This window comes from Salvelinus sp. IW2-2015, unplaced genomic scaffold (genome assembly GCF_002910315.2).
Source record: "Salvelinus sp. IW2-2015 unplaced genomic scaffold, ASM291031v2 Un_scaffold702, whole genome shotgun sequence".
NCBI lineage: Eukaryota > Metazoa > Chordata > Actinopteri > Salmoniformes > Salmonidae > Salvelinus > Salvelinus sp. IW2-2015.
This window is the reverse complement of record NW_019942599.1, coordinates 83221-109375: the sequence shown is the minus strand read 5'-3', so window position 1 is coordinate 109375 and position 26155 is coordinate 83221. Positions and strand designations below refer to the sequence as shown.

The 26155-nt window shown below is 43.8% G+C and overlaps 1 protein-coding gene across 3 annotated transcripts in view; it reads left to right on the top strand.

Moving 5' to 3' along the window:
- Positions 1-26155, top strand: part of si:dkey-16j16.4 (uncharacterized) — a 69802-nt gene that overhangs the window by 13300 nt on the left and 30347 nt on the right. For 2 of the 3 annotated variants that reach the window (XM_024135967.2, XM_024135968.2), the window contains exons 2-3: positions 4531-4612; positions 4787-5295. In XM_024135967.2, coding sequence (XP_023991735.1) covers positions 4531-4612; positions 4787-5295 — 591 coding nt within the window. Of the gene's footprint in view, positions 1-4530; positions 4613-4786; positions 5296-18406; positions 19226-26155 lie in introns of those variants that run through there. The other variant, XM_070438295.1, reaches the window with a different exon arrangement.

The following is a 26155-nucleotide window of genomic DNA, read 5'->3' as shown; positions in this document are numbered from 1 at the left end:
CACTCTTGGCATTCTCTCAAGCAGCTTCATGAGGGATTCACCTGGAATGCATTTCAATAAACAGGTGTGCCTTGTTAGAAATGTCTTTCCTTCTTAATGCGTTTGAGCCAATCAGTTGTGTTGTGACAAGGTAGGGGTGGTATGCAGAAGATAGCCCTATTTGGTAAAATAGCAAGTCCATATTATGGCAAGAACAGCTCAAATAAGCAAAGAGAAACAACAGTCCATGAAAGTTTCTTCAAGTGCAATCACATTAACAATCATGCGCTATGATGAAACTGTCTCTCATGAGGACCGCCACAGGAAAGGAAGACCCAGAGTTACCTCTACTGCAGAGCATAAGTTCATTAGAGTTACCAGCCTCAGAAATTGCGGCCCAAATAAATGATTCACAGAGTTCAAGTAAGAGACACATCTCAACATCAACTGTTCAGAGGAGACTGCGTGAATCAGGCCTTCATGGTCTAATTGCAGCAAAGAAACCGTTACTAAAGGACACCAATAAGAAGAAGAGACTTGCTTGGACCAAGAAACACGAGCAATGGACATTAGACCGGTGGAAATCTGTCCAAATTGGTTTTTGGTTCCAACCGCTGTGTCTTTGTGAGACGCAGAGTAGGTCAACGGATGATCTCCGCATGTGTGGTTCCCACCGTGAAGGATGGAGGAGGAGGTGTGATGGTGCTTTTCTGGTGATACTGTCTGTGATTTATTTAGAATTCAAGGCACACTTAACCAGCATGGCTACCACAGCATTCTGCCGCGATACTCCCTCCCATCTGGTTTGCACTCAGTGGGACTATCATTTGTTTTTCAACAGGACAATGACCCAACACACCTCCAGGCTGTGTAAGGGCTATTTGACCAAGAAGGAGAGTGATGGAGTGCTGCATCAGATGATCTGGCCTCCACAATCACCCGACCTCAACCCAATTGAGATGGTTTGGGATGAGTTGGACCGCAGAGTGAAGGAAAAGCAGCCAACAAGTGTTCATCATATGTGGGAACACCTTCAAGACTGTTGGAAAAGCATTCCAGGTGAAGCTGGTTGAGAGAATGTCAAGAGTATGCAATGCTGTCATCACTTCGACTATGTAGAAAATAGTAAAAATAAAGAAAAACCCTTGAATGAGTTGGTGTCTCCAAACTTTTGACTGGTACTGTATATAAATTACATCAAATTGCCTAGTACACACCAAAACTTTTCAAATGTTCAAATAAAAAGGGTATTGCACAGAAAAATGTGGACAGTCGGTTGCATCACAAATTCAGAACCGCTGGACAGCAACATAATAAACTAAAGCACTGATCATTGGGAACGAGATCAGAATGACTGCTAAGGCTTGATCCATAATTAAATAATAGGTAGCCTTGCCTACAATACTTAAACAATCCATATGTTCCAATCAATAGGCCTGATTAACCTGCCACCAATAACGCACCCACATCCTGAGTCTCTGGTGCCGACACATTTGGAAATCAAAAGAAGGTTTAGTATTTAGTTTAAAAGTTCTGACAATGGGCTCTGTCGCAGCTGGCCCTGACCGTGAGACCCATGGGGCGGCGCACAATTGGCCCAGCGTCGTCCGGGTTAGGGGAGGGTTTGGCCGGCAGGGATGTCCCATCGCGCTCTAGCGACTCCTGTGGTGGGCCGGGCGCAATGCACGCTGACACGGTCTCCATGTGTACAGTGTTTGCTCCAACACATTGGTGTGGCTGGCTTCCAGGTTAAGCGGGCATTGTGTCAAGAAGCAGTGCGACTTGGCTGGGTTGTGTTTCGGAGGACACACGGCTCTCCCATTCGCCTCTTCCAAGTTCGTATGGGAGTCGCAGCGATGAGACAAGACTGTAACAACCAATTGGATACCACGAAAAGGGGGTAAAAAATAAATAAATACAAAAAAGCTTTGACTAGAACAATAAACATTTTTCAATGAGAAAACAGAAATCCAATTAGGGTAAAAACATTTTTTTAAAGACTTCTGTTTTAAAGATGTAGCTTACGATGCAATACTCTTGATCATTCTAAGGAGAACAAAAACGACTTACCCTACTTTTGAACGGCACCACAGAAGCTTCGCTATTCGGAATCTTCCCAATTAAGTAGCCTAGTTTTGTAGTTTGGCTACTTAAAGAGAATTAGGGCCTATCACTCGCAACCCACCTTTTCCAATGCGTTATGGAAAAGTGTGCATCGAATTCTACTAGATGAAGAGACGAAATAAGTATAACATCCTGGCATTTAAACCATACTCGATTATTGAAAATTCACATACTATTAAACATAATATTTTCGCATGCGTAATGCACGATTGCGTTGTTTCCCACTATTCGTTGATTTCAGTAGCCCCTCCCCATTTCAGGTGTTGTCTAAGCCGAAATTAGTACGACATCCGGGTAATTATACTCAATTTCAGAAATGTTGCATACTATTAAACACATTCTTTTCAGCCTACTATTTAAGATGCAAGTATGGGTATTCGGATACTGCCAACGTTCCCTCAACTGTTACACACTGTTCCCTCAACTGTTGCACGAACCCACACCATAAATGTAATTAACAAGAAACTGTCATACTCAGAAAAGCATCAAAAGTTCACTGTGCACTGCACATAACATTGATGTCCTTTACAAGAGTACCTTCTGATACTACATGCTCAACACAGGTATCATGGCTCAAGGTTTGAGAGGAAAAACATCTATTCAAATCCATACAGTCACACCTTAGTCATGAAAACCCCATTTACAATTAAAGATTTTCATGGTCCAGTTTTTTGAACCCTGTTGTGGTTTGAGTTGCTCAGATAAAACAAATGCCCCGTTTATCCAGTGTGGGGAGGAAGTATGTAACATAGATCGGGAGACTAAGTTGGACTGCAAAGAGATAAGTAGCCTACCCCAGTCGTATAAACACACTGAAGCACTTTGTTGCTTGACAGTATGCGTGGTGCTTGTATACCTTTTAAGTGCAATGTAAATGTGTGTGTGCATGTGTGTTTGTGCGGTTGTGTGCCCTCTCTTTCACCTGCTGTCCTTATAAGCGATTAATACCAGCTTCTCTGAACTGCCCTGGGGGCAGAGCGAGGCCAAATAGTTAAGTCAACATGCAACGTCACTGTTATGTTGGCTCATCCTCTTGCCTCTGACAATAGTGTCTGACTTGCTCCAAGACTGACACACCCTTTACCTTTAACCTGGACTTGAGCCCTTAACCCTTTGCTTGAGGTAGAAGTTGCCCTTAAAATTGACCTCGGATCAGATTACCCTACCCCCCGATCCTAAATGGGAAGAGAAAAATACTATCAGCCTCCCGCACAAGCCAATGTGCGGGAAGTTGGTGTGCTCTCTACTGTGGCTGTTGATGTAAAGAATTGATCGAGAACTATGCTGCTATATACTGTAGACTGCTTCAAATTATAATAAAAGGCCATATTAATTATTATAACCGTAATTGCTCCATTTGTACTTCGTTAAGGTAGTGGTGGAAATAGTTTGATCGATGGTGTGAACATTTGTAAAGATAGGCTAAAGATATTTCATAGCCAGATACAGTATAGCCTGTATTTTGATACTGATCGGGAAGTAAGAGTACTATGTAGTGTACAGTGTACTAGTCGCAAACATTCAGCATTGTTCAACATTCAACATTGTGTCCTACAATGTCACAGTGAACTCTGAATGCACCCCAGTTGTATGTAGTAGAAGTGTACGCTGCCTGCTGGAGTAGGATTTGAGGCCCTGGTTCCTTTCTCTTGCACTTTCTTTCTCCTTCACTCTGTTTGAAGTGCTTCGGTAGGGAAGGGGAGGCATTGTGTGTGTGCATGTGTGTGTGAGCACAGATGGCAGCTGCTCTGCCTCAGTGTGGTAATTACTGTGTGTGTGGCGTGTTACTTAACTCTCAGTGCTGCAGTCTGCTGGGTGTCTACTGTTGTTGTCGTAGACCCCTCAAAAAGGAACTGCTCTTAAAGGGCCAATCTGGGACTTGGGAATTGCCAAGAGCTGACAAGAGTTTACACTGAACTGAAGAGGCTAGATTGACCAGGCCTAGATTTCAGCTTTTTGTAAATGTCATCCCTCTTCCAAATTCCAATTTGAGAGTAAGGAATTTTCCAGGAAATAAAGACATTTGGCCAAGTTTGGGCGTTAGCATGATGTGCACGTTATACGCGAAACAGAGTTGCCCCAATCTCGACCTTTTGCACAATTTCTCTAACACATATGTCTTTAGATAAAATGATGTTAGTTGAGAATTATGTCAGTGGGCCACCCTGTTGCTTAGTGATGCAGTTGCGCTAGCTGTAGACATGTGAGGCAAGTGGAATGGTGATTTGGTAAAGATACTGCTTCCTAGTTGCTTCATATTTGCAATGATATGAACCTGGGTATTACGCTACTTGTTGACCTAACCTAGCAAAGCCCCAAAGAGTGTATTGTACTGATGCTAACTATATGCTATCTCATGTAGGAAGTTGAGGGACAAGCCATATGTTGCCCAATTAAATAGTTATCCTTTAACCCTTTCCCGTCTAGATTTCCTACCATGGCAGTGGCGAGGGAGCGGAGAGCGACGATTCCGAGGGGGAGAACCAGGAGCTTGCACAGATTGACAGAGGTATGTGGCCCGCCTGCTCAAACCAACCCAAGTCTTCTATGCTCTTCGATTTTACATGGATGTGTACAAGATGGTCATAAAGAAACTTTCAGTTTACACAGTATAGAAATAGACAAGCTTGTCGCTATCTCTGCCTCTTCACCTTTGACATGTGCTCTTGGTCACCCCCCTCAGAGAGGCGGCGGAACTGCGGCCTCACCCCTCTGGCCACCAGCCAGCAGCACAATCAGGGTCCCCTATCTCCGGCACGCCTCCATCACCTACGCCTCCTTCTAGACCCGACTCTGGACCGTCACTCGTCTGAAGAAGAGCTGGAGCGAATCAGCCACGGCGTTGGAGACGGCAGGAAGTGGACGCTGCACCATCGCCACGGTGACCACCACAGCAGTGCCTCCAGCGACGAGGAGGTGTGGGACCTGTGTGGCTGCGGCCCGGTTGCAGCATCCTTGGAGCCTGGGACTTGCCTGGCCGCTTCCACCAGCCCGGTGCACTTTAGCTCTAGCCCACCTCGCAGCCTCAAGCCACCGCCTCCAATTAAGCTCCAGTTCCAGGGGGTGCAGCCTGCTGCCAAGCCTATCATCTTGACCCACTTCGACCAGTCGGCGGCTCCCTATAGGAAACACAGGCACAGCTACGGGGGAGAGCTGGGGAGGCCAAGTCTGGACCTGGAGAAAATGCAACAGGTTAGTGCCATTACGTTGCGTCTACTGTTCTTGAATAGTGACCGTTAGCATAGCATTGTTCATCCTCCAATCAGCTTACCGTGTTGTGGTTTGGGTAGCATCTCACAAGTATTTGGCAATCATAGAATCACATAGCTGGGTCATTCTACGAATAGAGTGCCTTTTGGGAAGTGTAATTTTGTCCAAAATTACAATTTATTTCACCAAATAATTATATTCTGACATGTTCAGAAATGAAAATAAATAAAAAAGTGACACGGTTTATCGTAACAGGGATGATGACATCTTAAATCAGCCATTAACGTTACTCCCCTTGTGACAGGGGTAATGGAAGCTTGTTGTGTGCAACACTGAGGGGAAATTGAATGCAAGCTTCACAACAGTATTTTAACTTAAAACATTTCTAGCCTATCTGTCTATGGGTAACAGCCAGGGTTTTCCACCAGAAAACTCAAGAAAATGACCAAAAAGAGTAGAACCAGCTCACCTACTTTTACACTATGATTTGAGTATTAGATGTTCAATGTTTCTTTCAAATGTATTTTTACCATATTAGTTTTACGATATTAAAACGAGTTCAATTCACGTTACAGGGTTGACATTAAACCTAAGGGGCAAATGTGAACGAATCTCCAATTACATTATATAAGTAAAAATATTCTGTATTTACTTTCCCAAAGCAACAAAAATAACTAGGGTTTTACAAATTCTGAAAACTGGGAAAATCTTTGGGGTTAAGTAGGTTAAAATGATGTGAGAAAACAAATCATGTATTTTATTTAAAAGCACTGTCAAGGCAGCAGCTACTCTTCCCGGGGTCCAGCAAAATGAAGACAGTTTTACAATTATGCCGTTTGATTATTTTTATATGCTAGTTTTCAATGCTAATTGAGGCCTAGGTCTCTAGAAATGAGCAATAATAGCTAATAGCTCTTTTTGACTACCAATATGTAAGGAATGAAAGCTATTTTGGATTGCCGTCTGCTCCCTGTAGCCTACATCCTATCTTACAGAACAAACTGGAAATGATCATATTTGTATGGACAAACCCTTTAAGCATCACCAAATGTTTGAAACAGTTAGGAGGAATTATTTATTTTTGTTGGCAGATAATGCCATATTCCAACTCGTTTGGGTGTGGACAGAGCTCTAAAGTGCGACCAATTTGGTCACATATGCAATAAAATATTTAGCTGTGCGACCAGGATTTTTATTTTGGGAGCACTGTGCGACTATGAAAAACGTCTCCCAGATAATAATTGTCATAATGAAAAGGCTTTGCTGTACTGTTGTTTCCTAGTGCCGTAGAGAAACAAGCGAATGAGGATTCGTTAGCTTCATGGATGCACTATTTCTACAGCGAAAACAACTTGCTTGTAGGTCAAAAGGTCAACCAGGTCAAAAGATCTGACCATATTACCGGTGCAACATTTGTATCTTCCCAAAGCGGATCACCGGGACCACATTTTACATTCCTGAACCATTTCATGGGCCGTTCTAAAACCATTCAGTCAATTTGCCTCATTGGCTAGCAAGCTAACAACCTGGTTCCTTTACCAGTATATTCAAACCTTTGGGGGAACAGAAAGAAATGTCAAGGGACAGCTTCTTCAGGAGATCAATGATCATAGCAATGAATGAATGACTGATCTATTGCATGTCTTCATCACAAACGAACCTGACGTTTTTAAAGAGACCGTTTTCAGTGCAACGCATCGCAATATGAAAATAGTGCTTTTACACAGTGTACAACATGAACAATGTCTACACTGTATTTCTGATCAATTTGATGTTATTTTAATGGACAAAAAATGTGCTTTTCTTTCAAAAACAAGGAAATTTCTAAGTGACCCCAAATTTTTGAACGGTAGTGTATATTGCTCAGATTGTATGAAGTACACTGTGGAACTAGGCCATACTGTAGGGTAGCCTTGTACCACCTGCCAGTTAGACTATGATTCATTACATTGAGCTTGGGATTAGTTTAAGGGGCACAATAGCATTCCCCTTGTGCGCACACACACAGACACACACACTCACTCCATGGCTGGGCGCTTGCCACCTCGGTGGTCCGGAGAGATGGAGAGGGTGGCACGGACGGCAGATGTCTGCCCTCGCACGGACGGCAGATGTCTGCCCTCGCAGAAGGAGTGAATGAAATAAACGGAAAATGCAGACTAATGAGTCACAGAGAAGCTGGTCCAGTGATGGTTAAAATCCAATAGCCACATTGGCCGAGGCTAGGATATTGGAAGTGTGTGTATGCGCCTGTGTGTAGGGTAGGTTTGAGAGGTCCATATGTCCGTGGGTGTTTTTGGAAAAAGGGAACAGATGAGAGACAGCGGGCAGCAGTGAGAAGGACTAGGGTGTGTGCATATTTGTGTGTGTGTGTGTGTGTGTCTGCATCTTTGTGTGTGTGTGTGTGTGTGTGTGTGTGTGTCTGCATCTTTATGTGTGTATGTGAGCTCGGACAAGTGGAATGGGAGGTATTGGAGGGAATACAATAGAGCTGCCAGACAGTACTCTCCCATTAACCCTTTAGCTGGGCAACTCCAAGTCTGTGTCCCTGGCCAAAAGTTGTGCACTATGGGCCTGTGAATAGAGTGCCATTTGGGATGCAGAGTTAGTCTCCAAATTACCCATCTGAACAACTTTCTAGACTTCTTACCTCCTCCCTATCAAACGTTCTCAACCTCTGTTTTCTCTTTCATGTCACAACAGTCTAAAAAGTAATTTCCTGCCTCTCAACCTTTCTCTTTGTTTTCTTTCACACAAACAACTCTATTTACAGTTGACCACACATTTAAATTAACAGTTCTCATCATGCTTGGATAACCGTTGATAACAGGCTGCTTATAGCCGTAAAAGGCACATTTTTGACTAACCTTTACATCGCGATACTTTCTTTGTTCTCAACTTGGAAGACAGTGGTGTCTTCTAAACTTCCATCGCTAGTTGCAGGTAGAACATAACATTTAAAAAAGAAAATTGCACCATTTTTGCTACATTAAATAATCCGACAATGTGTCCACCTGCAACTAGCGATATAAGTTTATAAATAAGCCAAACATGTAACGATCGTCTACTTCGTCCTCCTCCTCAGACGAGGAGAGGCGAGAAGGATCAGAGGACCAATATGCAGCGTGGTAGTTTGACATAATGAATTTATTAAACAAGACGAAAAACGAACTACACTTYATAATTAACAAAATAACAAAACGACGTAGACAGACCTGGACATGAGAACTTACATAAAACGAAGAACGCACGAACAGGTACAGACTACAAACAAACCMAAACAGTCCKGTGTGGCGSGACAAACACAGACACAGGACACAACCACCCACAACAAACAATGTGAAACAACCTACCTTAATATGGTTCTCAATCAGAGGAAACGTAAACCACCTGCCTCTAATTGAGAACCATATCAGGTAACCCATTAACCAACATAGATACACATAACCTAGAATGCCCACCCTAACTCACGCCCTGACCGACTAAACACATACAAAACAACAGAAAACAGGTCAGGAACGTGACATAACCCCCCCCTCAAGGTGCGAACTCCGGACGCACCAGCATAAAGTCTAGGGGAGGGTTCTGGGTGGGCATCTGTCCGCGGTGGCGGCTCAGGCTCTGGGCGTGGTCCCCACCCCACCATAGTCAATTCCCACTTTTGTAGCCCCCTCCCAATGACCACCCTCCAAATACACCCACCTAAAATAAGAGGCATCAGCGGGACAAGGGCAGCACCGGGACAAGGGGCAGCACCGGGACAAGGGGCAGCACCGGGACAAGGGGCAGCACCGGGACAAAGGGCAGCACCGGGACAAGGGGCAGCACCGGGATAAGGGGCAGCACCGGGACAAGGGGCAGCACCGGGACAAGGGGCAGCACCGGGACAAGGGGCAGCACCGGATAAGGGCAGCACCGGGTAAGGGGCAGCTCCGACTGAGGGACGGCCGCTCGGACTGAAGGACGGCAGCTCCGGACTGAAGACGGCAGCTCCGGACTGAAGGACGGCAGCTCCGGACTGAGGGGCAGCTCCGGACTGAGGGGCAGCTCCGGACTGGCTGCTCATGGCTCGCTGACGGCTCTGGCTGCTCATGGGTCGCTGACGGCTCTGGCAGATCCTGGCTGACTGGCGGCTCTGGCAGATCCTGGCTGACTGGCGGCTCTGGCAGATCCTGGCTGACTGGCGGTCTGGCAGATCCTGGCTGACTGGCGCTCTGGCAGATCCTGGCTGACTGGCGGCTCTGGCAGATCCTGGCTGACTGGCGGCTCTGGCAGATCCTGTCTGGTTGGCGGCTCTGGCAGATCCTGTCTGGTTGGCGGCTCTGGCAGATACTGTCTGGTTGGCGGCTCTGGCAGATCCTGTCTGGTTGGCGGCTCTGGCAGATCCTGACTGACGAATGGCCTAGCGGCTCCTGACTGACGAACGGCTCTGACGGCTCGGGACAGACGGGCGGCTCTAATGGCTCGGGACAGACGGATGGCTCAGACGGCGCTGGACAGACGGATGGCTCAGATGGCGCTGTGCAGACGGATGGCTCAGATGACGCTGGGTAGACGGATGGCTCAGATGGCGCTTGGCAGACGGGCAGCTCTGGCCGGATGAGGCGCACTGTAGGCCTGGTGCGTGGTGCCCGGAACTGGAGGCACCGGGCTAAGGACACGCACCTTCAGGCTAGTGCGGGGAGCAGGAACAGGGCACACTGAACTCTCGAAGCGCACTATAGGCCTGGTGCGTGGTGCCGGAACTGGTGGTACCAGACTGGAGACACGCACCTCAGGGCAAGTGCGGGGAGAAGGAACAGTGCGTACAGGGCTCTGGAGACGCACAGGAGGCTTGGTGCGTGGTGCCGGAACTGGTGGTACTGGGCTGGAGACACGCACCATAGGCCTAGTGCGTGGAGGAGGAACATGGCTCTGGAGACGCACTGGAAGCCTGGTGCGTGGTGTAGGCACTGGTGGTACTGGACTGGGGCGGGAGGGTGGCGCCGGATATACCGGACCGTGCAGGCGTACTGGCTCCTTGAGCACTGAGCCTGCCCAACCTTACCTGGTTGTATGCTCCCCGTCGCCCGACCAGTGCGGGGAGGTGGAATAACCCGCACCGGGCTATGTAGGCGAACCGGGGACACCATGCGTAAGGCTGGTGCCATGTATGCCGGCCCGAGGAGACACCACTGGAGACCAGACGCGTTGAGCCGGCTTCATGGCACTGGCTCAATGCCCCAATCTAGCCCTGCCAGTGCGGGAGGTGGAATAACCCGCACCGGGCTATGAACACGTACAGGAGACACCGTGCGCTCTACTGCGTAACACGGTGTCTGCCCGTACTCCCGCTCTCCACGGTAAGCATGGGAAGTGGGCGCAGGTCTCCTACCTGCCCTCGCCACACTACCCTTTTAGCCCCCCCCCCCCCCCAATAAATGTTTGGGGTTTCTTCACGGGCTTCCAGCCACGTCTCCGTGCTGCCTCCTCATACCACCGATCTTAGGCTCTCGCTGCCTCCACCTCCTCACGAGCGCGGCGATATTCCCCAATGTGAGCCCAGTGTCCTTTTTCCTCCATTATTTCCTCCCATGTCCAGGATTCCTGTGTAGTGGGCCACTGCTCGTACTCACGCTGCTTGGTCCGGGTTTGGTGGGTGGTTCTGTAACGATCGTCTACTTCGTCCTCCTCCTCAGACGAGGAGAGGCGAGAAGGATCAGAGGACCAATATGCAGCGTGGTAGTTTGACATAATGAATTTATTAAACAAGACGAAAAACGAACTACACTTGATAATTAACAAAATAACAAAACGACGTAGACAGACCTGGACATGAGAACTTACATAAAACGAAGAACGCACGAACAGGTACAGACTACAAACAAACCTAAACAGTCCCGTGTGGCGGGACAAACACAGACACAGGACACAACCACCCACAACAAACAATGTGAAACAACCTACCTTAATATGGTTCTCAATCAGAGGAAACGTAAACCACCTGCCTCTAATTGAGAACCATATCAGGTAACCCATTAACCAACATAGATACACATAACCAAGAATGCCCACCCTAACTCACGCCCTGACCGACTAAACACATACAAAACAACAGAAAACAGGTCAGGAACGTGACAAAACACCTCAACAATTACTAGTAGTAGCACCTTCGCAATAGATTTGAAGGAAAAACAAGTTCAAAGATTATTTTATTTATTTATTTCAACTTTATTTAACCAGGTAGGCAAGATGAGAACAAGTTCTCGTTTACAACTGCGACCTGGCCAAGATAAAGCAATGTACAGTCAATAACACAATAGAAAAATCTATAAATATGGTGTGCAAATGTAGTAAGATTAGGGAGGTAAGGCAATAAATAGGCCATAGTGGCGAAATAATTACAATTTAGCATTATAACTGGAGTGATAGATGTGCAGATGATGATGTGCAAGTAGAGATACTGGGGTGCAAAAGAGCAAAAATAAATAAGAATATGGGGATGAGGTAGTTGGGTGGGCTATTTACAGATGGGCTGTGTACAGGTGCAGTGATCGGTAAGCTGCTCTGACAGCTGAAGGTTAAAGTTAATTTTATTTTTTTATTTTTTTATTTCACCTTTATTTAACCAGGTAGGCTCGTTCTCATTTGCAACTGCGACCTGGCCAAGATAAAGCATAGCAATTTGACACATACAACACAGAGTTACACATGGAATAAATAAAACATACAGTCAATAATACAGTAGAAAAATAAGTCTATATACAATGTGAGCAAATGAGGTGAGATAAGGGAAGTAAAGGCAAAAAAAGGCCATGGTGACGAGGTAAATACAATATAGCAAGTAAAACAATGAGGGAGTAAAACAATTAATGAGGGAGTTATGCCTCCAGCTTCAGTAATTTTTGCAATTCGTTCCAGTCATTGGCAGCAGAGAACTGGAAGGAAAGGCAGCCAAACGAGGAGTTGGCTTTGACCAGTGAAATATACCTGCTGGAGCGCGTGCTAAGGGTGTGTGTTGCTATGGTGACCAGTGAGCTGAGATAATTGTTTTTTTATTTTTTATTTAACTAGACAAGTCAGTTACCTTCTTATGGCTGCAGGGGCAGTATTGAGTAGCTTGGGTGAAAGGTACACAGAGGTGCCCAGAGTAAACGGCCTGCTCCTCAGTCATAGTTGCTAATATATGCATATTATTATTAGTATTGGATAGAAAACACTCTGAAGTTTCTAAAACTGTTTGAATTATGTCTGTGAGTATAACAGAACTCATATGGCGGCCAAAAACCTGAGAAGTTCCACTTCCTGTTTGGATTTTTTCTGAGGTTGGTAGATTTTCAACCAAGTTCCCATTGAAATTACAGCGAGATATGGATGAGTTTTCACTTCCTACGGCTTCCACTAGATGTCAACAGTCAATAGAACTTNAGATTTTCAACCAAGCTCCCATTGAAATTACAGCGAGATATGGATGAGTTTTCACTTCCTACGGCTTCCACTAGATGTCAACAGTCAATAGAACTTTGTCTGATGACTCTAATGTGAAGGGGGGCCGAAGGAGACAGGAATGATTCACCACTGCCATGAGGTGACCACGCATTGAACACGCGCGTTCACGTGAGAGGCAGCTCCGTTCCATCGCTCAACTGAAGTCAATGTAATTCTCCGGTTGGAACGTTATTCAAGATGTATGTTAACAACATTCTAAAGATTGATTCAATACATCGTTTGACATGTTTCTACTGACTGTTACGGAACTTTTGGACATTTCGTCACATTATAGTGGACGCGAGATTACAGATTGTGACTTTGGAATTGTTTACCAAACGCGCTAACCAAAGTAGCTAATTGGACATAAATAACATACATTATCGAACAAATCAAGCATTCATTGTGGACCTGGGATTCCTAGGACTGCATTCTGATGAAGTTCATCAAAGGTAAGGAAACATTTATCATGTATTTTCTGGTTTCTGTTGACTCCAACATGGCGGCTAATTTTACTATTGTTCTGAGCTCCGTCTCAAATTATTGCATGGTTTGCTTTTTCCGTAAAGTTTTTTTGAAATCTGACACAGCGGTTGCATTAAGGAGAGGTATATCTATAATTCCATGTTTATAACTTGTATTATCATCTACATTTATGATGAGTATTTCTGTTGAAACGATGTGGCTATGCACTATCACTGGATGTTTTTGGAACTAGTGAATGTAACGCGCCAATGTAAACTCAGATTTTTTTATATAAATATGAACTTTATCAAACAAAACATGCATGTATTGTGTAACATGAAGTCCTATGAGTGTCATCTGATGAAGATCATCAAAGGTTAGTGATTCATTTGAGCTATTTTTCTGCTTTTTGTGACTGCTATCTTTCGCTGGAAAAATGGCTGCGCTTATTGTGGTTTGGTGTGACCTAACAATCGTTTGTAGTGCTTTCGCTGAAAAGCATATTTGAAATCGGACACTTTGGTGGGATTAATGACAAGATTACCTTTAAAATGGTATAAGACACATGATTGTCTGAGGAATTCTAATTATGAGATTTCTGTTTTTTGAATTTGGCGCCCTGCACTTTCACTGGCTGTTGTCATATCATCCCGGTAGCGGGATTGCAGCCATAAGAAGTTATTAACTAACAACAAATTCTTATTTTCAATGACGACCTAGGAACAGTGGGTTAACTGCCTTGTTCAGGGGCAGAACAACCAATTTTTTTACCTTGTCAGCTCAGGGATTCAATCTTGCAACCTTTCGGTTACTAGTCCAACGCGCTAACCACTAGGCTACCTGCCGCTATGCGCGTGCTACGGGTGGGTGCTGCTATGGTGACCAGTGAGCTGAGATAACTTATAGACTTATAGATGACCTGGAGCCAGTGGGTTTGGCCTCGAATATGAAGTGAAGGCCAGCCAGCCAACAAAGGTTACAGGTCGCAGTGGTGGGTAGCATATGGGGCTTTGGAGACAAAACGGGTGGCACTGTGATAAACCACATCCAATTTGCTGAGTAGAGTGTTGGAGGCTATTTTGTAAATGACATCGCCGAAGTCAAGGATCGGTAGGATAGTCAGTTTTACGAGGGTATGTTTAGCCGCATGAGTGAAGGAAGGAAGCCGATTATAGATTTAATTTTGGATTGGAGATGCTTAATGTAAGTCTGGAAGGAGAGTTTACAGTCTAACCAGACACCTAGGTATTTGTAGTTGTCCACATATTCTAAGTCAGAACCGTCCAGATTAGAGGTCGACCGATTATGATTTTTCAACGCCGATACTGATCCCGATTATTAGCCGATACCGATTAATCAGACGATTTTTATATATAGATATATATTTGTAATGACAATTATAACAATACTGAATGAACACTTTTATTTTAATTTAATATAATACATAAATAAAATCTATTTAGTCTCATAAATAATGAAACATGCTCAATTTGGTTTAAATAATGCAAAAACACAGTGTTGGAGAAGAACGTAAAAGTGCAATATGTGCCATGTAAAAAAGCTAAAGTTTTAAGTTCCTTGCTCAGAACATATGAAAGCTGGTGGTTCAATATTCCCAGTTCCTCAATATTCCCAGTTAAGAAGTTTTAGGTTGTAGTTATTATAGGAATTATGACACATCGACTATTTCTCTCTATACCATTTGTATTTCATATACCTTTGACTATTGGATGTTCTAATAGGCACTTTAGTATTGCCAGCCTAATCTCAGGAGTTGATAGGCTTGAAGTAATAAACAGGGCTGTGCTTCAAGCATTGCTAGGGGCTGCTGGTAAACGCAGGAAAGTTTGAATGAATGCTTACGAGCCTCCTGCTGCCTACCACCGCTCAGTCAGACTGCTCTATCAAATATCAAATCATAGACTTAATTATAATATAATAAACACAGAAATACGAGCCTTTGGTCATTAATATGGTCAAATCCGGAAGCTATCATTTCGAAAACAAAACGTATATATTTTTTCAATGAAATACGGAACCGTTCCGTATTTTATCGAATGGGTGGTAACCCTAAGTCTAAATATTGCTGTTACATTGCACAACCTTCAATGTTATGTCATAATTATGTAAAATTCGGGCAAATTAGTTTACAACAAGCCAGGCGGCCCAAACTGTTGCATATACCCTGACTCTGCGTGCAATGAACGCAAGAGAAGTGACACAATTTTCCTAGTTAATATTGCCTGCAAACATTAATTTATTTTAACTAAATATGCAGGTTTAAAAAAAATACTTCTGTGTACTGATTTTAAGAAAGGCATTGATATTTATCGTTATGTACATTCGTGCAAGGATTGTGCTTTTGTTAAATCATCACCTGTTTGGCGAAGTAGGCTGTGATTCGATGATAAATTAACAGGCACCGCATTGATTATATGCAATGCAGGACAAGCTAGTTAACCTAGTGATATCATCAACCATTTGTAGTTAACTAGTGATTATGTGAAGATTGATTGTTTTTTATAAGATAAGTTTAATGCTAGCTAGCAACTTACCTTGGCTCCTTGCTGCACTCGCGTAACAGGTGGTCAGCCTGCCACGCAGTTTCCTCGTGGAATGCAATGTAATCGGCCATAATGATTACCGATTGTTATGAAAACTTGAAATCGGCCCTAATTAATATAACCGGTCGACCTCTAGTCCAGATTTGACACACTGAACTCTATCTGAGAAGTAGTTGGTGAACCAGGCGAGGCAGTCAATTGAGAAACCAAGGCTGTTGAGTCTACCGATAAGAATGCGGTGATTGACAGAGTCGAAAGCCTTGGCCAGGTCGATGAAGATGGCTGCACAGTATTGTCTTTTATCGATGGCGGTTATGATATCGTTTAGGACCTTGAGCGTGGCTGAGGTGCACCCGTGACCAGCTCGGAAACCAGATTGCATGGTGGAGAAGGTACGGTGGGATTCGAAATGGTCGGTGATCGGTTTGTTAACTTGGCTTTCGAAGACTTTAGAGAGGCAGGGCAGGATAGATATAGGTCTGTAACAGTTTGGGTCTAGAGTGTCTCCCCCTTTGAAGAGGGGGATGACCGCGGCAGCTTTCCAATCTTTAGGGATCTCAGACGATACGAAAGAGAGGTTGAACAGGCTAGTAATAGGGGTTGCAACAATTGCGGCGGATAATTTTAGAAAGAGAGGGCCCAGCTGATTTGTAGGGGTCCAGATTTTTCAGCTCTTTCAGAACATCAGCTATCTGGATATGGGTGAAAGAGAAGCGGGGGGGGCTTGGGCAAGTTGATGCGGGTTGCAGAGCTTTTGGCCGGGGTAGGGGTGGCCAGGTGGAAAGCATGGCCAGCCGTAGAAAAATGCTTATTGAAATTCTAGATTATCGTAGATTTATCAGTGGTGTTTCCTAGCCTCAGTGTAGTGGGCAGCTGGGAGGAGGTGCTCTTATTCTCCATGGACTTTAGTGTCCCAAAACTTTTTGGAAGTTGTGCTACAGGATGCACATTTCTGTTTGAAAAAGCTAGCCTTTGCTTTCCTAACTGACTGTTTATATTGGTTCCTAACTGCCCTGAAAAGTTGCATATTGTGGGGGCTATTCGATGCTAATGCAGAACGCCACAGGATGTTTTTGTGCTGGATATATGGGCTAGCTCGAGGCTAGCTCAAGGCTAACTAGTGCTTTCTTCAGGACAAAGGCGTTAGCTAACAGTAGCCACTCGGTTGCAGCTAGCTAGCTGCGATGATCCGGTGTAATGATCCAGAGCAGCAGGAATCTGGTGATGTGGTAGAGAGAAGCAGTCCGATATGCTCACGGTTGATATGGCGCTGTGCAGACTGGCAGGTATTGTCTGAGCTAAAGCTGGCTGGTGTCCGAGCTAAAGGTGAAGACCACTAGCTGTGTCTAACAAAGACTAATAGCTAGTATCTAGTTCGCTGGCTAGATCCTGATGGAGGTTCCAGTTATAAGGAATAAAAAATGCAGATCTGTACCACATTGAGTGAGGTGGGTTGCAGGAAAGTATATTTAGTTCGTAGATAGAAAGTGAGATTAAAATACAGTTGAAGTCGGAAGTTTACATATACCTTAGCCAAATACATTCAAATTCAGCTATGAATACCAGGCCTGGTTTCCCAGATTTTTCATAGTGTTCTATTGTTTCCAGGACTTATATTATCTCCAATATATCGTCCATGTAAAAAACCTGTCTGATTAGGATTAATAATATCCAACAATACCATTTTAATTCTATGCGCTATGCATTTTGCTAAAGAAATTGCAGCATAACACTGAAGTCTAAGGGGCCCTCCAATTATTTTAATGGACTGGATCTTTATTTATACCACTTGGGTCCTGTTTCAATAATAATGAAATCAGACCTTCTTGTTGAGTATAATCTACCATTTTTATAGGAGTGGTTAAAACATGCTAATTAACGGGCCTCTGAGTACATCAAAAAGGTTTGATATACCTCAACTGGTATGTCATCCAGCCCTGGAGTTTTCCCGGACTTAAAGGCTTTTATTGCATGTTCCTCCTCTGTAATTTGGCCTTCACATGAGTCTTTCTGTATAGCTGTTGATTTTACATTATTAGTAGAAAAAAATCCTTACACTCAACCATGGTCAGTGGAGATGGAAGAGACTGAAACAAAAACATATGCTTAAAGTACTTTGCTTCCTCTTTCAAAATATTGTTTGGTGAATTGTTTGGTTTCAGTCAATTATTTTTGGTAGCATTTATATTTTGAAGATGAATAAAATGCACCAAATGATTTTCCCCATATTCCATTACACTTGCTCTTTCTTGAATAAGTTCCTCCGTTTTTTTTTGTATTCTGTGCCTCTATGGTACAGTTTTTATTACTATCTATCTGTACCGTTAGTCCCTCCATTTCCTTTTTTAATAAAAACTCTTTTGACCTAAATTGTATTTGTTTTAAAGATGAGTATTGAGTTGCATGGCCTCTAAAGGCACATTTTGTCGCACCCTGAGCTGTTTCACCTGTCTTTTTGCTTGTCTCCATCCCATTCCAGGTGTTGCCCATCTTCCCATTATCCTCTGTGTATTTATACCTGTGTTCTCTGTTTGTCTGTTGCCAGTTCGTCTTGTCAGGTCTTACCAGCGTTCTCTTCCACCTTCCTGTTTCTCTAGTTCTGTTTCCTAGTTTTTCCCGGTTCTGACCATTCTGCCTGCCTTGACCCCGTGCCTGCCTGCCATGCTGTACCTGCCTGACTCTGACCTGATTAGAAACCTCTGCCTGCCATGACCCCGAGCCTGCCTGCCGTCCTGTACCTGCCTGACTCTGACCTGATCACGAACCTCTGCCTGCCCTCAACCTGCCCTTTGCCTGCCCCATGTTTCTAATAAATCATCTAAGAACTGTACTATTCTTCTCCCGTGTCTGCATCTGGGTCATATCCTGAGTTGTGATACATTTAAAAGTGTCCCATACAGTAAGGGGATCTTCTGTACCTATGTTATGTTTGAAAAAGGCTGTTATAAATTATTCTGTCCTAGTTAAAAACAAGTTGTCATCCAATTAAATTTGATTACATTTCCAATATCCTTGCCCACGTGGAAGTTCTGTAAGAGTGATGTAAAAGCCAAAAATGTGATGGTGTGACATATTCTGACCCCTATCAACACTTTTTAAACTTTTGTTTATTTTGGCAAACAATTATTGTGATTCATCCTGTAATGTCCTTAACATCATTACCCCATAGCAACAGATTTGGGATACACACACAGTCACAGACACTCATACACAGGGGTTGGGGACCGTTCCATCATGATAGGGCAATGAATTGATTTATTTTAAAATGTCTATCCCATTTTTTGGTGTCTTTACTTCTTATCTACTGGCTCATGCTTATCCGAATCAATTGCTCAGATGTGGCACGGGCCATTGGCTGTAGTATCCCATTCATAAGAAAATGTTTTTCCGCCGACTTTAGCATGCCACCAACTTTTTGCTGAATTCTCTTTATATCGGAAAGGTATTGCCGGCAACCAACCTAGTTATGGTTGTGGTAAAGTTCTGCCTTTGTCACTTCACCCATCGCGCGAAGTCACGCTGCTTTGAGAAAGCGTGGGGGATCCTCTGTATAAAATCAATGTCAGATTTTTGTTTTCACTGAATCTCAGTTTGGATATTGGTTAGGTTACAATTAGGCTGGGAAATGTTAGCTAAGTTTCTAATAAAAAATACAAAAAATTATTCAAGTTTTACAAAATGTACATCAATGTAAGTACAAAGATTTTACCATATCCAAACCACCCTCCCTCCACACAACACATCAACGCCCCCAGTCCCTTCCCTACCTATCCGCCCTACCTCAGTTCACCCACCTCGATTTCCTCCCAACCACTCACTCACTCCCTCCCAACCACCCACCCCAATCACCCCATATACCCAATCCATCCCACACCCTCCCTCAGTTCAGTCCTAGAAAACAAAAATTCTAGAGATATCACAACAAATAAACAAACAAGAATACAGGAATATTTTTGTGTGTGACATATACAAACAGCCCAATACGGATTCAAGATATAAAAAGTGGAGCAACAAAAACAGAAATAAATAAATGATCAGTAAACCTCAGACAAACTTGCTTGGACTGGATAACATTATATTGATAACTGTACCTATTATGTAATGACTCACTGTCCAATTTACAGTAGCTATTACAGTGAAAGAATACCATGCTATTGTTTGAGGAGAGTGCACAATTTTGAACATAAAAAGTTATTAATAAACAAATTAGGCATATTTGGGCAGTCTTGATACAAAGTTTTGAACAGAAATGCAATGGTTCATTGGATCAGTCTAAACCTTTGCACATACACTGCTGCCATCTAGTGGCCAAAATGTATATTGCGCCTGGGCTGGAATAATACATTATGGCATTTCTCTTGATTTTCAAAGATGATGGTACAAAAAAAGTACAAAATAACGTTTTTTTCTTTCTTCTTTGTATTAACTTTTACCAGATCTATTATGTTATTTTCTCCTACATTCCTTTCACATTTCCACAAACTTCAAAGTGTTTCCTTTCAAATGGTACCAAGAATATGCATATCCTTGCTTCAGGGCCTGAGCTACAGGCAGTTAGATTTGAGTATGTAATTTCAGGCAAAAATTGAAAAAAAGGGGCACATCCTTAAGTCTCATCAGAGGGGAGCCTCGGCAAGCCATTGAAGTATGATATAAATGGTTGCCATTTTCTAACAAGTGTATCATTGGAACCCCTAAGAGAATAATTCATTTCCTCAAGCTTTAGAAAAAACATTACATCGGTGAGCGATTGAGAAGTAGAGGGGGGCTGAGCATACTTCCACTGGAGAAGAATTCTACGTCGAGCTAGTAAGGATGTAAAAGCAATAATATTGGCATGTTTGGGGTCCAAGGAGTCTTCTGGAATACCAAAAACAGCTATCATGGGACATGGTTGCAGGTTAATTTCAAGCACCTCAGATAACATTTTAAAAATAGATTCCCAGTAAGTTTGTCATTTAGAGCATTGAATGATATGGTTGAAACATGACATGTATCACACTCATCATTTACATTTGGATATATTTCAGACAATCTGGATTTGGAAAAATGCACTCTACGTCAAACCTTAGATTGAATGAAACCAAGACGAGCACAAGATGTAGTGTAGCGTACCCTATCAATCGCCTCATCCCACCACTCCCACCGTTACAATGCAAATTTAGTTTTGTTGATGGAGTGTTTGTCCAATGACATAATACACAGATAGATCTGAGAAATGACTGCTTTCTGTCGAGGTAATAGAGTCAATATGCCATCCCAGGGTTGGCAAGGCAGGGAAGCCAGCAAATTGGGAGGAGACACAATGCCTCATTTGAAGGTAACGGAAAAAGTGAGATGGAGGCAAAGATTATTTAGAGGCCAGGTTGAGAAAACTAGAAAAACATTATTTACATATAAGTCTTGAAAGGACTTAATGCTTTCTCTTACTGGACAAGGAAAGGTATTATCTATTAGGGAAGTGGGGAATAAGTGGTTCTTATCAATAGGACCCATAGTAGATGCAGAGGAGAATAGAAAATGCCTTRGAAACTGGTACTAAATCTTAAGTGTGGACAGCACTACAGGCTTGCCAGTATAGCGAGAGGGAAATGCTGGGAGAGAAGAGCAGAGTAAAGCAGGAAGAGAAGCAGAAATACAAGAATGTGCCTCTAGGTGGCACCATGGGGTATCTGGAGCATGTAACCAGAATGGCAATATCTGAAAGTTGGCAGCCCAGTAATATATGTATACAGGGAGGAATAGAAAGATTTGAAGGTGTCATTGATCCCCGTAGGGTCAGAAATCAAGCTATGAGAGGAATCTTTAATTTGAGCAATCAGCGCTGCGTTTTAATTGGTGTGCGAGCAGATGACTTGCCATGTCGCCATGTTCATAGTAGGTACCACGTGAATGCAATAGTAACTGTTCTGCATCTGTAGTGGACAAGAGATAGAATTCAGATTGTAAGTTCAGCGTTGCTTATATAGCTCTGGAGATGACGTCAAGGCATACTGGTGGTCTAAATCAAGGATGGCTTTCGAGAGTTCTTATAGTTTAGGTTTCCAAGTTTTGTTCCTCTAAGATAGGCCTTAAGTGATTTCCATAAGAGAGAATGAGAGGTTGAGCTTGTCTGATTTGAAAAAAGAAAAATGTTCAATAGAAGTGGAGATAACGTTACAGAAGTCTGCATCAGACAGGAGAAGAGAGTTGAATCTCCAACAGAGAGGAGAACGAGTTTGTCCTGATAGGACTATGTCGAGGGCTGAAGGTCCACGGTCAGAAACTACAATGGGTAAATATTCAGAAGAGGTGACATTTGGAAGTAACTTATGATCAATAAAGAAATAGTCAATATGAGAAAAAGAATGGTGTACATATGAAAAGAAGGAATACTCTCTTGCCTGGGGATTCTGAAATCTTCAGGGATCTGTACACCCATTCTGAACCATAAAATCTGAGAAGGACTTTGACATAGCAGAAGGAGACATAGTTCTGGGGTTGGAGCGGTGTAAAGCCGGGCAAATAACACAATTCAGATCACCGCCAAATATCAAAAGATGGGTGTTCAGAGAAGGGAATTTCCCCAGCAACCCATTGGCAAATTCAACATCATCAAAATTGGGAGCATTTTATCTTAAATATCCCATTTACTGTCTGAAATAACATTAGTAGCAGAGAAATGTATTATTTTACTAACCAAAATTGAAACCCAACTGGCTTTGGAGTTAAAGTCTGAGTGGAAAACCTTACTGAACCTGGAGTTTTGTAGCCTTGAGTGATCTTTAATGTGTAAAATCCTTGACAGGATTATTCATTGTTTTCCAAAGTAACTTTATAGGATTAGGCCTACCTATTCCAATATTACCGTTATTAGTGTTGTTAACCATCTAAAATATTGAAAGGAAAAATGTGTGAAAACAGACCAAGCATTTGCAAAGATAAGAGAAAACTGATGCAAAAAGCAAAGAAAAATATATTAAAGATTATTTTTTAAATAGGACCAAACAAGGTCACTCTCCCTCCCACCCAAACCCAAAGTCTCCTTTCCCAGCGAATGGAGACAGCAGGTTGACACGTTTGTAACGGCGTTCCTCCTCTTCATACGAAGAGGAGGAGCAGGGATCGAACCAAAATGCAGACTTGTGATTTGCCATAATATTTATTAAAGTAAAGACGAAAACACGAACTTCACTTAAAACTAAACAAAACAACAAACGGAGTAGACAAACCTGAACGTAAGGACTTACATGTAACGCAGAACGAACGAACAGGAAAATGACTACACAAAACGACGAATGAACGAAACAGTCCCGTATGGTGCAACATAGACACAGACACAGGAGACAACCACCCACAAACAAACACTGTGAAACTACCTACCTTAATATGATTCTCAATCAGAGGAGATGAAAACCACCTGCCTCTAATTGAGAACCATATTAGGTACCCATTAACCAACATAGAAACAGAAAACATAGACTGCCCACCCAAACTCACGTCCTGACCAACTAACACATACAAAACTAACAGAAAACAGTTCAGGAACGTGACACGTTTGTGCAGTTTCGGTGCATATAAACCGAAAACATTCCTATCCTAACGCGGAGAGGCTCCATAGCAGGAGTAGTGAAATACATCTGAAAAGGCATTCACAAAATGGTAAAGTAGGTCGATAGATAACCAAAGACAGAAAACCCCATAACAGTAAAACGGAACTGTCCTGACTCAGGGAGTCTTCAATCAGTGCAACACGTACAATGTGTCTTAAGGATGGCCAAATAAGTGTACAGAGGTTCTGAAGATCTGTGGGGAGTGTGACCGCATGAGACTCCGTAACGGTTGGACTGGAGTCGGCGCCATTACCATTCACATTTGCCATCACGGTTGAAACAATAGTTACAGCTCTTCACTTAGTAGCCTTGGCCTACTCCCGACCAAAAGCCTGTGACTTGTCTGATAATGTGATTTTATTTCACTGAATCTCTGTATTTGGTTAATTGTCTCTCTGGCTGGGCAAATAAGTGGAGGTGGTATAGGTCATCTATTCGTTTTCTCATCTATTCCTGATCAGAAACATTTAGCATGCAATAATATAGCCTAAATTAAGTGTATGAACACAAGACTCGTATTCGTTTGAAAATCTAGTTTTCTATTATTTTCTATCGGTATCATGATGAAGATACTCTCAAAGTAAGACTACGCCTGCTCCCTAACAATGCGGAGTGAATGTAATGAAAAAGATGAAACCGAGGTAACACAAACATCTGGCCTGATTCCGGCATGCCAGATCTAAAACTGCTTGCCAGGGTCTGGCAGCCGGATCCGGCCTGTCCGAAATGAATGACGACGGTACAGACTAGGCCCGAGTTATTCGTTCCAGATCTGGCAGCCTGAACTGAGCCAAAGCTGCGATTTTGGGGCCAGAATCAGCCCAGCAATGGCCCAAATCCACTTGATTCTACCCCCCCCCCCACCCAGGTTTTCATCAAGGATCTCTCTGTACTTTGCTCCGTTCATCTTTCCCTCGATCCTGACTAGTGTCCCAGTTCCTGCCGCTGAAAAAACATCCCAACAGCATGATGCTGCCACCACCATGCTTCACCATAGGGATGGTGCCAGATGTGAAGCTTGACATTCAGGCCAAAGAGTTCAATCTTGGTTTCATCAGACCAGAGGATCTTGTTTCTCATAGTCTGAGAGTCCTTTAGGTGCCTTTTGGCAAACTCCATGTGGGCTGTCGTGTGCCTTTTACTGAGGAGTGGCTTCCGTCTGGCCACTACCATAAAGGCCTGATTGGTGGAGTGCTGCAAAATGATTGTCCTTCTGGAAGGTTCTCCCATCTCCACAGAGGAACTCTAGAGCTCTGTCAGAGTGAACTTTGGGTTCTTGGATACCTCCCTGACCAAGGCCATTCTCCCCTGATTTCTCAGTTTGGCCGGGTGGCCAGCTCTAGGAAGAGTTGGTGGTTCCAGACTTCTTCCATTTAAGAATGATGGAGGCCACTGTGTTCTTGGGGACCTTCAACGCTGCATACATTTTTTGTTACTCTTCCCCAGATCTGTGCCTCGACACAATCCTTTCTTAGAGCTCTACGGACAATTCCTTTGACCTCATGGCTTGATGTTTGCTCTGAAATGCACTGTCAACTATGCACTGAGACCTTTTTATAGACAGGTGTGTTCCTTTCCAAATCATATCCAATCAATTGAATTTACCACCGGTGGACTCCAATCAAGCTCAGGATGCACCTGAGCTCAATTTCGAGTCTCATAGCAAAGGGTCTGAATACACACAGTACCAGTCAAGAGCTTGGACACACCTACTCATTCAAGGGTTTTTCTTTTCTACATTGTAGAATAATAGTGGAGACATCAAACTATGAAATAACACATATGGAATCATTTAGTAACCAAAAAGTGTTATACAAAGTTCTTCAAAGTAGCCACCCTGTCACGTTCCTGACCTATTTCTGTTAGTTTGTTGTATGTGTTAGTTGGTCAGGACGTGAGTTTGGGTGGGCATTCTATGTTGTCTGTTTCTATGTTGGTTTAAGGGTTGCCTGGTATGGCTCTCAATTAGAGGCAGGTGTTTGGCGTTCCTCTAATTGAGAGTCATATTTAGGTAGGTTGTTTCACAGTGTTCGTTGTGGGTGGTTGTCTCCTGTGTCAGTGTTTGTCGCACCATACGGGACTGTTCGGTTTGTGTTGTACATCGTCATTTTATGTGTAGGCTATTTTCGATGTATTGGACGGTAAAGGTTGCTACACATGGGAGGAGATCCTGGCTGGAAGGGATCGCCTCCCATGGGAACAGCTGGAGGCACTGAGGAGAGCAGAGGCAACCGGAGAAGGGAACCGGAGTTATGAGGGGACGCGTCTAGCACGGAAGCCCGAAAAGCCCGTGAGTACCACCCAAAAATTTCTTGGGGGGGGGCTAAGAGGTAGTGGGCCAAGGGCAGGTAGGAGACCTGCGCCCACTTACCAGGCTAACCGTGGAGAGCGGGAGTACGGGCAGACACCGTGTTACGCAGTAGAGCCGCGGTGGTTCTGTACGTGTGCATAGCCCGGTGCGGGTTATTCCACTCCCGGCACTGGTAGGGCTGATTGGGCATTGAGCCAGTGTCATGAGGCCGGCTCAACGCCGTCTGGTCTCCAGTGCGTCTCCTCGGCCGGCATACATGGCACCTGCTTACGCATGGTTCCCTCGTTTCGCCTACATAGCCCGGTGCGGGTTATATCCACCTCCCCGCACTGGTCGGCGCGACCGGTGAGCATTCAACCAGGTAGGTTGGGCAGGTCTAATGCTCAAGAGAAGCAGTAGCTGCACGGTCCGGTCCGGTATTTCCGGCGCTACCTTTTCGCCCA